A 12,000-nucleotide genomic window follows, 5' to 3' on the forward strand; every position below is an offset into this window, starting at 1 on the left:
CCACTATCATCTCCTGGTTATATTTTAATTTCCCATATGTGAATGGATAAGTGTAGTCAAGGAGAGCAGATCTGAACCTGAACAGCTTTATTATGTTGATCTCTTAAATGGTAAAATTGATATTAAAGTCTAGCTGAGGGAAGACTTGAAGCTGACATCAGCAAGTATTAATATTAAAAGGTCAAATCCTTTCCCTCTTGCTCCCTTTCCCTTATCAATCCTCTCCTTTTGCTCTGTCAAGAAAGAAAACTCAGATTCAGAAAGGATCTTAGGTACATGTGTGTTCTTTGTTGGTTTACAATGTCCTTCTGAGCGAGTAAGTTATCCCATTAGAAAAGAGTACACACTTGATGAGTTAACTTCTCTCAAGCCTGACTGCCCTGAGCCAAGTATACTGTGAGCTCAGGTGAAGTCTTCAGACATCTTCCCTCTTCACCTTCCCACACTGCCATCCCCAGGCTGCTCTCTCATGCCTCCTCCAGGCCCGCTTTCCTACCACCTTGGCCCAAATTGCACATTGTGCTTTGGAATACCCTGCCCTTTAGGCATCTCATTCGTTCATGCCACAAAAATGTCTTGTTGTGTTGACCGCAGGGCTGGTCCCAGATCCTCCTTCATTACACAGAGCTCTGCCCTTAGGCTCCACCACCCTAGGCCCCACCCAGGAATGCTGTGACTACAGACCCCTGAACTATCATGAGGCATCCTTCTAGAAGAAGGTAGTAACTCTGGAATGCTTCCTAATCTCAACAATTAGTTACCCCAAAGGTGATTTTTAACCTGAGCTAGGATTATTGGGTGAAGTCATGTAAACATGTTCCATGTGTCTCAGAAGATTTCCTGTGTAGAGACTTTAACCCTTGCAACCCCATTCCATGCAGGCTTGGAAGGACCTCAGTTCTACAAACCAGGGCTTCACAAAGGGGAAACGGGTCACATCACTTAATACACCCCTCCACACATGACCCTCCTCACAAAGCAAGCCCTTTCATATGAGGCAGGAGACAAAAGCTGTATAATCACTTCCTCCTTCAGGTACTGTTAACTCGAATTCATGAGCTTTTCGATAGCTGACTAAAGCCAAAATATCTTTTATTTTAGAGCAACATTTCGAATCTCTGAAATACTACCAGGTCGGCAAATGAATTGAAACCTTAATTTCTAACAGGATCACAGCTCTAGATTCTGTATGGAGTAGTTCGCCTTGTCCACACCTTGTCGTCACGACTTTAATAATGCCAGACTATTCCAGTGGGAAGTATCATCGATGATACCAATAATTTCTTATGAAATGTTTTGCGATATTATCATACCATGAATTTCAAAAGGCTCATCCCAGCTGCAACCAGGAAAACACCCTGGAGTCAGCATTCCAGAGTATGATGGAATATCTTTAATGTCTAGCATAAATCTCCAATGCTCCACCCTGAACTGGCTGTGATATATTTAAATTAAATTTTTAAAGCTCATAAAATGGCTTAGAAAAAAGAAAACTGACATTCACAGCTACAGGGTAAATACTGTGACAATTTTTTTATGTTTGATTTGTCAGACTTAATCAAAAAAAAAAAGGCAGTTCTGATTCTGACTTTTAAATGTCACTTTTTAAATGATGGTCTTGGTGAGTGACCTTTCTAAGTCAGTGTAACATCACCTCGGGAAGCATGCGCCTGTGATCGGAATGATAACTTCTTGGGGGAACATAGGATAGATAGGAGGAAGAGAGTAACAGGCCTGATAAGTGATAGGTCAGTTGTACTATAGTTAGGTACTAACTAATGAAGCAATGCAGAAAATTTTAAAAAGAAAATATATGTGTATTTATATATATAAAACTAATTTTATGGATTGCACATACTCTCCCATAACTATATACAAATGTTTAACAATAGATATCTTTATCTGAATATATAAATATATATATATGCTTATACACACACACACACACATATGGCTATAAATGACTTACAGCAAACTATCAAGAATGTCCTGTTTCTCTTCTTTCAACTGAATTCTGCTGAAATGATTCCAGAGAAATGTCTAGGTTATTCCTGAAGATCTCCAGCAGATATAACAGCCTCATAGTATTTTTAAATGTCAATATTTTCAGTCATTAAAGCTCCAGTGCTAAAGCACAGCCAGTGCCGCTTCATTGTCTATCAACTGTAAGCTTAGCAAGTCTTTTCACCCTTCTCAGTCTCAGTTTCCTTATCTGTAAAATGGGGATAAAGTAGAGTCTTGTGGAGTTATTGAGATTAAATGGGGCATGTCAAGCTCCCTGCCTCAATACTTGACTAATAATGTGCACTCTATGAATTTTTCCTATTGCTGTCATGACTGTGGGAAGCAGGGTGAAATGTCTTGACACTGTATTACCAGGTTACATGTGTCCCTGCCCCATGAAAACCCACCAATTGACTATATGCCAGTCACTCCTCAAACTCCTATTTTACTAGCTCTGTGGTCAGGGGTGTGTGGGTAGTGGTAGGAACATTGTCTTCCATGAATGCCATCATTAGATGTCTTGTTCTCTCTCTCCACTCCAACTTCCCAAGTGGCCCTGTGTTAGTTGCTTAGTCATGTCCAACTCTTTGTGTCCATGTGAACGGTAGCCCACCAGGCTCCTGTGTCCATGGGATCCTTCAGGCAAGAATACTGGAGTGGGTTGCCGTGTCCCCTCCTCTGGGGGATCTTCCTGACTCAGGGATGGAACTCAGGTCTGCTGCAAGGCAGGCAGATTCTTTGCCATCTGAGCCACCAGGGAAGCCCCCCAAGCAGCTCTAGGTCACTAAAGAAATGAACCAAAATCAATAGGAAACCAGAAAAGCACTGGATGCAAGGCCCCAGAAGCATAGCAGTTTACAGAATGCTGGCTATTCAAATGTGGCTCTGGGCCTGCCTTCCAAGTACAGTCATCTCCTGTTGATTAAAATACAATGTGTGAAGTCTTGGGGTCATTATTTTGGTCACCCTGCTCTCCTTCTGCTTTAAATTATCCTGTTTCAGCATGGGCAGCTGCATAGCTGGGTGGTAGTTTTTCAAGCATTTCAGCAGTCCTGGTAGCAGCCTCGCCCCCATGGGGGAGCTGCCCTCCTTAAGGGGCACAAACTCCTGAGTGCCTTCTCCAGACAGACTGATACCTGACGAGATGGGCAGTCCCAAGCTTTCAACTGCCCGACACGCAGCTAGTCCTCCCAGTCTCAGAGACCTCCCACCAGCTGCCTGTCTACACTTGCTCAGCCCCCGCACGCCTGCTCTGGCCTTGATGGTGTCATCTGTACACAGGTGTCCAGGAGGCTGTGGTGAGCTGCCTGAACAAACAAACCCGGGAACCCGCGGACGAGAACCTGTGCGTGACCAGCCGGCGGCCCCCCCAGCTTCTGAAATCCTGCAGTTTGGATCCCTGCCCAGCAAGGTAAGGGGTACGCCAGCCGCCCTACTGCCCAGGAGCGTGATCAGAACGGGGCTTGTGTGTCTGTCCGTGGGCAGGATCAGAACGCTTATTGTTACCCAGTGTTTTGAAAACCAATTAGCATCAGTTCAAACTCTTAGTCAAATCCACTTAAAGTTAATTGAAACCAGGGCTTTGGAATTCTAGCCCAGTGATCATGCTCAGGGTCCAGAAGGCTCCGTGCACAGAGGAAAAGCCCCGTGGTGTGGCCGGAATGTGCCCGGGCCCCACTGATGCTTTCTCCCCAGGGGAATGTGAACTGACCACAGGAGGCAGGGTCTTTGCCACCTCTCAGCCTGTGTCCCAAGCCTTCCCACCCTCATAATAGATAGGCTTGTGGGTTGCAGGAACTGAAGGATCTGGGTGGTATCACTGAGCCACCATGAAATCCCTCTGCACACAGCATGCAGATTCATTATAGCATGCTCTGGAGTGTGTCATTTCACACGCAGAAAATCAATTCGAGCATTTCATTGTTCAGCCCTGCCTGGGTCTCATTATTAACCAACCTTGAGTTTTAGTTCATCAGTGCAGTCACTGCTTCGGTCCACACAAGTTTATGGTGTCTTGGGAGACTTGCCTTCAGATACTTGTTGAGAGCCAGTCTCTGTAGTAGCTCAACCATCTCATCTATGATTCTGGTTTCCAAGGGGAGACATTTAAAGAACCAAAGCCAGTCTTGCAGGTCTGCTGATGCGATGAGGAATGTTCCCCGATCAAATCCTAGATGAGAAGGAGGTTGTTGTTACTGAAGGATATTTCTTGTGTTTCAACAGAGTATCACACAAGAAGCAATGTGTTGCCTCTAGGAATTAATGATAGGTTTCTGGTCAAGCTAATACTGCTTATCTTACTTCTCAATTAGATGCCTTTCTTTGGGATTTAGAAGATACAGGTTGCAGGCCTCCTCAGATTATTTCAGGGCACACAATCCCACAGTGACACTCTCCTGCTCATCGCCAGAGTTGCTCTGTCTGTTGATCTGAAAAGTTGTTCTATCTATTGATCCCTCTTTAAGTGCAGAAGTGAAGGGGACCATTAATGCCATATCCTCTAAGGCAACCAGAAAATCAGTCAGCCACTGCTTGGAGCAGCACCTCACCCACGAGAACAGCAGCTGGTTAAATAGAGTCAAGGGCTGGGTCACAAAAAGCCTAGATCTAGTGCATGGAATTCTGAGAAAACTCTTTTTCTATGCCTGCCCACTTCTGTGTCCTGACCTCACTATTTATCAGTGGACCTAAGACCTAACTGCATGGGCAAGAAGTCCAGACCCCCTCTATTTTTTTTTTTTTTCCCCCTCTATTTGACTACAGCCTCCTATATAGGAAGAAGCAGAAGGGATATAGGAAGAACAGCCTCTGGGGGCCTTGGCTACCAGATCAGGAAGCCCTGGTTCTCATTTTAGCTCTGCCACCCACTAGCTGTGTGGCATTGAGCAAGATGCCTGCCCCTTCTGTGTCCACATCTGCAAAATGAGCTAGCTATACAAAATGATCTGAGGTCACGGTCCTGTTCAAATAATCCCATGGTTCTCCATGGCTCTTATGCTGATAATCAATATCAGTGCTATTCTGCTTGTTTACCAACACTTTAAAAACAAGCATGAGGGTCTTTCTAACCACATCCCAGTGGTGTGATGACATCCAAATGCTGTGATGACCTGAGGCAAGCCCAAGAAGTCAGTACCTGGGACAAACTGAAAATCTTCTGGGATTTTCAGCCACTAAACCCCTGCCTTCCTGGGACAGTAGAAGAAATAGGACACAACATGTTACTTCCCATCCTCCAAGTACAGACTATAGTTAAATTAGATAAGCTTACTTTACTCTATGACCTTTTTTTTGCTGACTGGAAAACAAAGACTCTTGGGCTTAACATTGTTTCATTTGCTCCAGTTCAACCCAGGGCTTTAATTTCCACCAGCAAACCATCAGACTGAAGGGCAGAACGTCTTACTGGGCACGGCCAGGGTTTTCTTCGGCCAACTGTACACAGCTGAGCTTTTGTGGAATGATGCTAGTTAAAACAACAAAGGGGGCCAGAATGGCCTGATATGACTCGCTCTCTTCACCTCCTGTCCAAGAGCCAAAGCAGAGTTTCATCTTAAAATAAGAACTGTGTAGAGGTGTATCTCCTGTGGAATATTTCAGTCTGACATGAGGAACAAAAAATCTCTCCTGCTGAATGTTTATGTCAGATGTATGTGAAAATGTGTTTAGTAGGGGTGTAGCAGTGTGTTGTTTTCCCAAGCACCTTCCATTCATTTGGGACTAATTTAAATCATTGATTCACAATTCTTCGTCTGCATGGATCAGCGTTCCCTGCACAGTGTGAGGTATTCCCTGATGGGCTCCAAGTGTTTATACCCTGTCTTTTAGGCTCTTGACTCATGCTGATATCCATGTATTCAAAATAGAAAAATCCATAGCATTTTTGGTGGGATATACAGAAGTGATGTTCAAGTCTTGGTCATTGGGCTTATGACTCTTAGAGGTGGTGCTGGTTAAGAGAAGTAGCTTTTCTAGGAAGTTATTTGTCTTATTGAGCACCAGGTAGGAAGCCATTTTTCTTCTCGTGTATGGTCAGAGTTATCTGATCACACAGAGAATACCAAAGGCCTAGGAGGCATGTCCCATCTGGGCTGTCTCTCTGAGATGAAACTCGCCATCTGATTCCCTCTGTGTGATTCGAGCTGGTATCAGAAGCACATTTCCAACTTTCACTAGGTTGAGGCAAATAAATTCTCATGCCTGACTGTGTTCTCAAGTAGGAGGTATTCTGATTGCTCCAAGTTGTATGTGCATACATGTGCACAGACTGAGACTGCCTGCATTTTTTAGGACACTTAAAAAATTGTTAAGTCACTAAGTCATGTCCAGCTCTTTTGCGACCCCATGGATTGTAGCCTGTCGGGTTCCTCAGTCCATGGGATTTCCCAGGCAAGAATATTGGAGTCAGTATTCTTCAAAAGTCATTGCCTTTTGAAGGGGATCTTCCTGACCCAGGGAATATCCCAATGTTTTTCCTACATTGGCAGGAAGAATTCTTTACTGCTGAGCTACCAAGAAAGCTCACTTAAAAAAATAGTAGCTGTCTACTGGAGAGGACTAGGGTTTTGTTTTTGTTTTTTTTTTTCAACGCAAATTTAATTTTTTATTGAAGTGTAGTCAATGGCACCCCACTCCAGTACTCTTGCCTGGAGAATCCCATGGACACAGGAGCCTGGTAGGCTGCAGTCCATGGGGTCGCTAAGAGTCAGACATGACTGAGCGACTTCACTTTCACTTTTCACTTTCATGCACTGGAGAAGGAAATGGCAACCCACTCCAGTATTCTTGCCTGGAGAATCCCAGGGACGGGAGCCTGGTGGGCTGCCGTCTATGGGGTCACACAGAGTTGGATACGACTGACATGACTTAGCAGCAGTTAATTTACAATGTTATGTTAGCTTCAAGTGCATAGCAAAATGATTCAGTTATTTTATATATATATGTTCTTTTCTATATGTTATTATAAGATTTGAGCATAGTTCCCTGTGCTATACAGTAGGTCCTTGTTGTTTATCTATTTTATGTACAGTATTGTACATCTCTATTTTCTGTATAGTAGTTGTTCAGTCACTCAGGAATGTCCAATTCTTTGCAACTGCAGCATGCCAGACTTCCCTGTCCTTCACCATCTCCCGGAACTTGCTAAAACTCATGTCCACTGACTCAGTGATACCGTCCAACCATCTTATGCTCTGTCATCCCTGTCTCCTCTTGCCTTCAATATTTCCCACCTTCAGGGATTTTTCTAATGAGTCAGCTCTTCACATCGGGCGGCCAAAGCGTTGGAACCTCAGCTTCAGCATCAGCCTTTCCAATGAATATTCAGGGTTGACTTCCTTTAGGATTGACTGGTTTGATTTCTCAAGAGTCTTCTGCAACACCACAGTTTAAAACCATCAATTCTTTGGTGCTCAGCTTTCTTTATGGTCCGACTCTCACATCCATACATGATTATTGGAAAAACCATGGATTTTTGTCAGCAAAGTGATGTCACTTCTTTTTAATATGCTGTCTAGGCTGGTCATAGCTTTTCTAGCAAGGAGCAAGCATCTTTTAATTTCATGGCTGCAGTCACCATTTGCAGTGATTTTGGAGCCCAACAAGATCAAGTCTGTCACTGTTCCCATTGTTTCCCCATGATATGACCGGATGCCATGATCTTCGTTTTTTGAATGTTGAGTTTTAAGCCAGTTTTTTCACTCTCCTCTTTCACCTTCATCAAGAAGTTCTTTAGTTCCTCTTGGCTTTCTTCCATAGGGTGGTGTCATTGTATATATTAATCCCAAATTCCCAATTTATCTCTGTCCACCCTTTCCCCTTTGGTAACCATATGTTTGTTTCCTATGTCTGTGAGTCTATTTCTGTTTTGTAAATAAGCTCATTTGTATCATTTTTTAGCTACCACGCATAAGTGTTATCACATGCTATTTGTCTTTATCTGTCTGACTTAGTTAACTTAGTATGATAATTTCCCAGTCTATTCATGATACTGCAAATGGCGTCATTTCATAGCTGAACAATATTCCATCATATTTGTATACCACATATTCGTTATCTATTCATCTGTTGAAGGACATTTTAGGTTGCTTCCATGTCCTAACTATTGTAAATAGTGCTGCTATGAATATTGGGGTGCATGTATATTTTTGAATTAGAGTTTTCTGTAGATACATGGCCAGGAATAGGATTGCTGGATGATATGGTAGTTCTATTTTTAATTTTTAAAGGAACCTCCATACTGCATTCTGTTGTAGTCATACAAGTTTATATTCCCACCAACAATACAGAAGTGTTCCCTTTTTTCCACACCTTCTTCATCACTAATTATTGCAGACATTTTAATGGTGGTTATTCTGAGTGGTGTGAAATGTACATCACTGTAGTTTTCATTGCCTTTCTCTAATAATTAGTGATATTGGGCATCTTTTTATGTGCCTCTTGACCATCTGTTTGGAAGAGGACTAGATTTTAAAGTCCTTGCTATCAGCTTCATGTTTTAATCCTCCTTTGTATTCACCTTTCTAGAACCTAGAAGGTACAGTTTCTAGAACCTAGAATAATGTCTGACATATAGTAGATGCGTATTAAGTGGTTATTGATGGGACTTCCCTGGAAGTCCAGTGGTTGAGATCGCCTTCCAATGCAAGGAGTACATTTTCAATCCCTGGTCAGAAAGCTAAGATTTCACCTGCCTGGCGAACAAGGAACCAAGACATAAAATAGAAACAATATTGTAATAAATTCAATAAGGACTTTAAAAATGGTTCACATAAAAAAAAAGTGCTTATTGAATAAATTAGTGTAAGGACTAGGACTACCTTTTTACACAGTAATACTTTGTTGTTGTTTAGTTGCTATGTCACGCTCAGCTCTTTTGCTTCCCCATGGACTGTAGCCTGCCAGGCGCCTCTGTCCACGGGACTTCCTAGGGGAGAATACTAGAGGGGATTGCCATTGCTTTCTCCCAGGGATCTTCCTGACCCAGGGATTGGACCCATGTCTCTTGCACTACAGGTGGATTCTTTATCACTGAGTCCCCGGAAAGCCCATAGTAATGCTTAGATCCTGATAATAGCTGGGCCCCATTGCACTCTCTCCTCTCTATCCCTCCTATCCAGTCTCTCCCACCCACCAGGTAGTGCTAAAAATGCTATTATTAGTCTCTTCTTTATGTTTAAGGCTTTACAACTTAAAACATAAATAACCTTAGTATAAGTAACCCTTTAGGGTAGCAGCTATGTATGGCAAAATATCCCCAAAGTTAAGAATATGAAGAAGACAAGCTTTATCAGAGGAGAGAGTGGACACAATGGAGTTTGAGTGCGTGGTTAGCATTACCCAGGGAGGGGTGTGATTGTCAGGAGAATTAGAAGATAGTGCAGCAGGGACTGGTGGTAACTCCTTAACAACCTGGCCTACAATTGGCCAGAAGAAATTAGGGCCATTTTTGCTTGTGAGCTGACACCTGTGAGAATTTTGCATCCAAGTTGGTAGCAAAGAAGGTATCAATACAAGGAATAAAAATTATTTAAGATGTCTTTACCATCCTCCCAGTAGTGTGTGTCTAGAAGGCCATAGTCCACCACCACCACCCCCAACCCTGCCCACCTTCTCTGATAGGTTAGACCTGCTTAAGGGAGAAATATGCAAACAGGAGCCAAGATCAGTCTTTAGGAAAGACATCTGCCCCCTGTTCCTAATTAAAAAGCTAAGTATTTGAATTATATAAGTATTTCATGAATATTCTCATTCTTTGACCATCAAGCACCGCAGAAGCAATCTAGAAATAAAGGCACATGCTGCCCTTTCACCACCATGCTCTGCAGCACCACACCCTTCTTCTCCCCAGAGATCATCACTGTTCATGGTTTGGTACCTTTCCAGACCTTTTTCTATGCATTTGTATACATACATGAACATATACAAATATATAAGATTCTTTTCCCTTTGTAAATGCGATCATATTACATGTATTGTTTGGCAACTTGATTTTTCCTTAATAACACGTACCAAACATCTTCTCCATCCCTAAGACCACCAAAATAAAAACCCACAGGTAGATTAAGACCTGTGTTCAAATCCTGCTCTGTCATGGTTAGCTATGTGACCTTCAAGAGGTCATATATCTTTTTGGGTTCTCAAATTCTTCATCTCTAAACTAGGATCATAGTAGGCACTCAGAAAAATTAATCTTCTTTTTCCCTTTTGTTTTTATTAAGAAATATTTTTAGTTTGCCTTCAGGACTTCACCTCAAGTTTGATGTGCTTTACTTTCTTATTCAGTTGTCTTAATAATTAAGCTCTACTGACCATCTCCCCAGTTTATAATAGCTATGACATGAGCAGCCCAAAGAAAGGCAGAAAGCACTCCCTTAAAATAAAAAAAAAAAAAAAGTAGTCTGACTGTTATTAATTATAAGCATTTGATAGCTCAGCCAGCGTGTGTTGAAAAGATTTGGTAAACGTACGTGGAGGAGGGGGGAGACGTCCACAATGAAAGCCAGATGGCTGAAAATGAAGGAAATTCCAGGCAATTTCTGCAGCTTTGTTCTAACATACTTTTTAAACTAAACTTTTATTTCTCTGCAACAGAGAACAGCTGAGTGGTGTGGAATAGATAAACAGTGAAGAGGAGAAAAAAAGCTCATAATTCCAGGAACAGTACTTGGTTTCTGTCCCCCACCCCAACCCCATTCCCTTTTCTCAGACCTAGGGTGGTTCTGAGGATTGGCAAGAACCATGAAAGAAGTTTAAGGATCCTAAACTGAAATGAGAAAGTTAAGAAAAATCATCTTCAAGGTCACAGAGTCTCCCCTTTAAAAGCAAACTTTAGAATGCCTATTTTATTGCGCACTAACAAAATCCACACGGATGAGCCGCAAATGATTTCCAATTTCTAATTTTTTTTTACGTTAGCCTGAAATGGCTAGAGCAGAAGGTGTTGCCACAACCACGTTATAATTTACATCATGGAACTTTCAAAGCTTTACAGGGACTGTCCCCTTAGACAACTTGTTTTAAAGGTTTCTGCTTCCACATGCTCTCCAAGTATTGGTTTATCTTCTGCTGAGTTCCCAAAGTTTCCATATGCTGCCTTTTGGCTGTGTCCATACTAACTTTTAAGTACTTACAGCAAAAGCACACCAAAGCTCACTGGCGTCCACAGAAATTGAGTCCAGATTTGGAGGCCATATTCAGGCGCCTTTAGAGAGCTAATACTATTACTATTGTCATCCTCTTTGGTAAATACAGATGTATGATTATACTGTCTCTCTCTTTTCTTCCACTGATGGACAAGTTACAACAGAAGAATCTGCCAAGACCTGTTTCTTAGCAGTTGAGCCTGATTGGCCCGGTGGCAGTCTCTGCTACTTCCCTACCCAGGAATGTGTTGGCTTAGTGATCAGATTTGTCCCCAGCAGCACTTTGACATCAGCAAGGGTAAGCATCCCATGTATGCTTGCCGTGGGGCGTAAATCTTCATTTTTCCTAATGAGACCCCTCTCTATGGTTACGCATCCCCTGTGATATCAGCAGCAAACCTTTATGAAATGAGCTTTGCTGGTACTAGAAGTTATTCTATAAGCATAGATGTAGTTTTTGCATGAATATGGGGTAAAAATCAAGGGAATGGATCTACCTTCTCATCTTGTCACCAGAAAGCACAAATGGCTAATTCCATAAAGATAGAACCTCAGCCTTAGGAAAAATCCATTCAATTAAGACAGGAGAGGGAAGCTTTCCTGGTTTCTTAACATCGGTGTGGTTGCACAGCCTTTTAGACCACATAATTCTGCCTGGACTCTGGCAAAATCCTTATACAAACCATTGACTGAAATTAACCTTCTGCCTAAAAAAATATGGCAGAAAGCATTTCACATCTCAATTCAGTAAAACAAAAAAATGCACTAGGTATCTTCATGCATAGCAGTCTGCTTGTATTTGGTCCTCAGAAATGACTAGAAGGCCCAAATCTGTTCTGAAGGAGTTACCAGT

The 12,000-nt window shown here is 42.3% G+C and overlaps 1 protein-coding gene across 1 annotated transcript in view; it reads left to right on the top strand.

Moving 5' to 3' along the window:
- Positions 1-12,000, top strand: part of ADAMTSL1 (ADAMTS like 1) — a 505,479-nt gene that overhangs the window by 280,574 nt on the left and 212,905 nt on the right. The window contains 1 exon segment of the mRNA XM_043486937.1: positions 3,286-3,415. Coding sequence (XP_043342872.1) covers positions 3,286-3,415 — 130 coding nt within the window.

The sequence above is a fragment of the Cervus canadensis genome, chromosome 14 (genome assembly GCF_019320065.1).
Source record: "Cervus canadensis isolate Bull #8, Minnesota chromosome 14, ASM1932006v1, whole genome shotgun sequence".
Classification (NCBI taxonomy): Eukaryota; Metazoa; Chordata; class Mammalia; order Artiodactyla; family Cervidae; genus Cervus; species Cervus canadensis.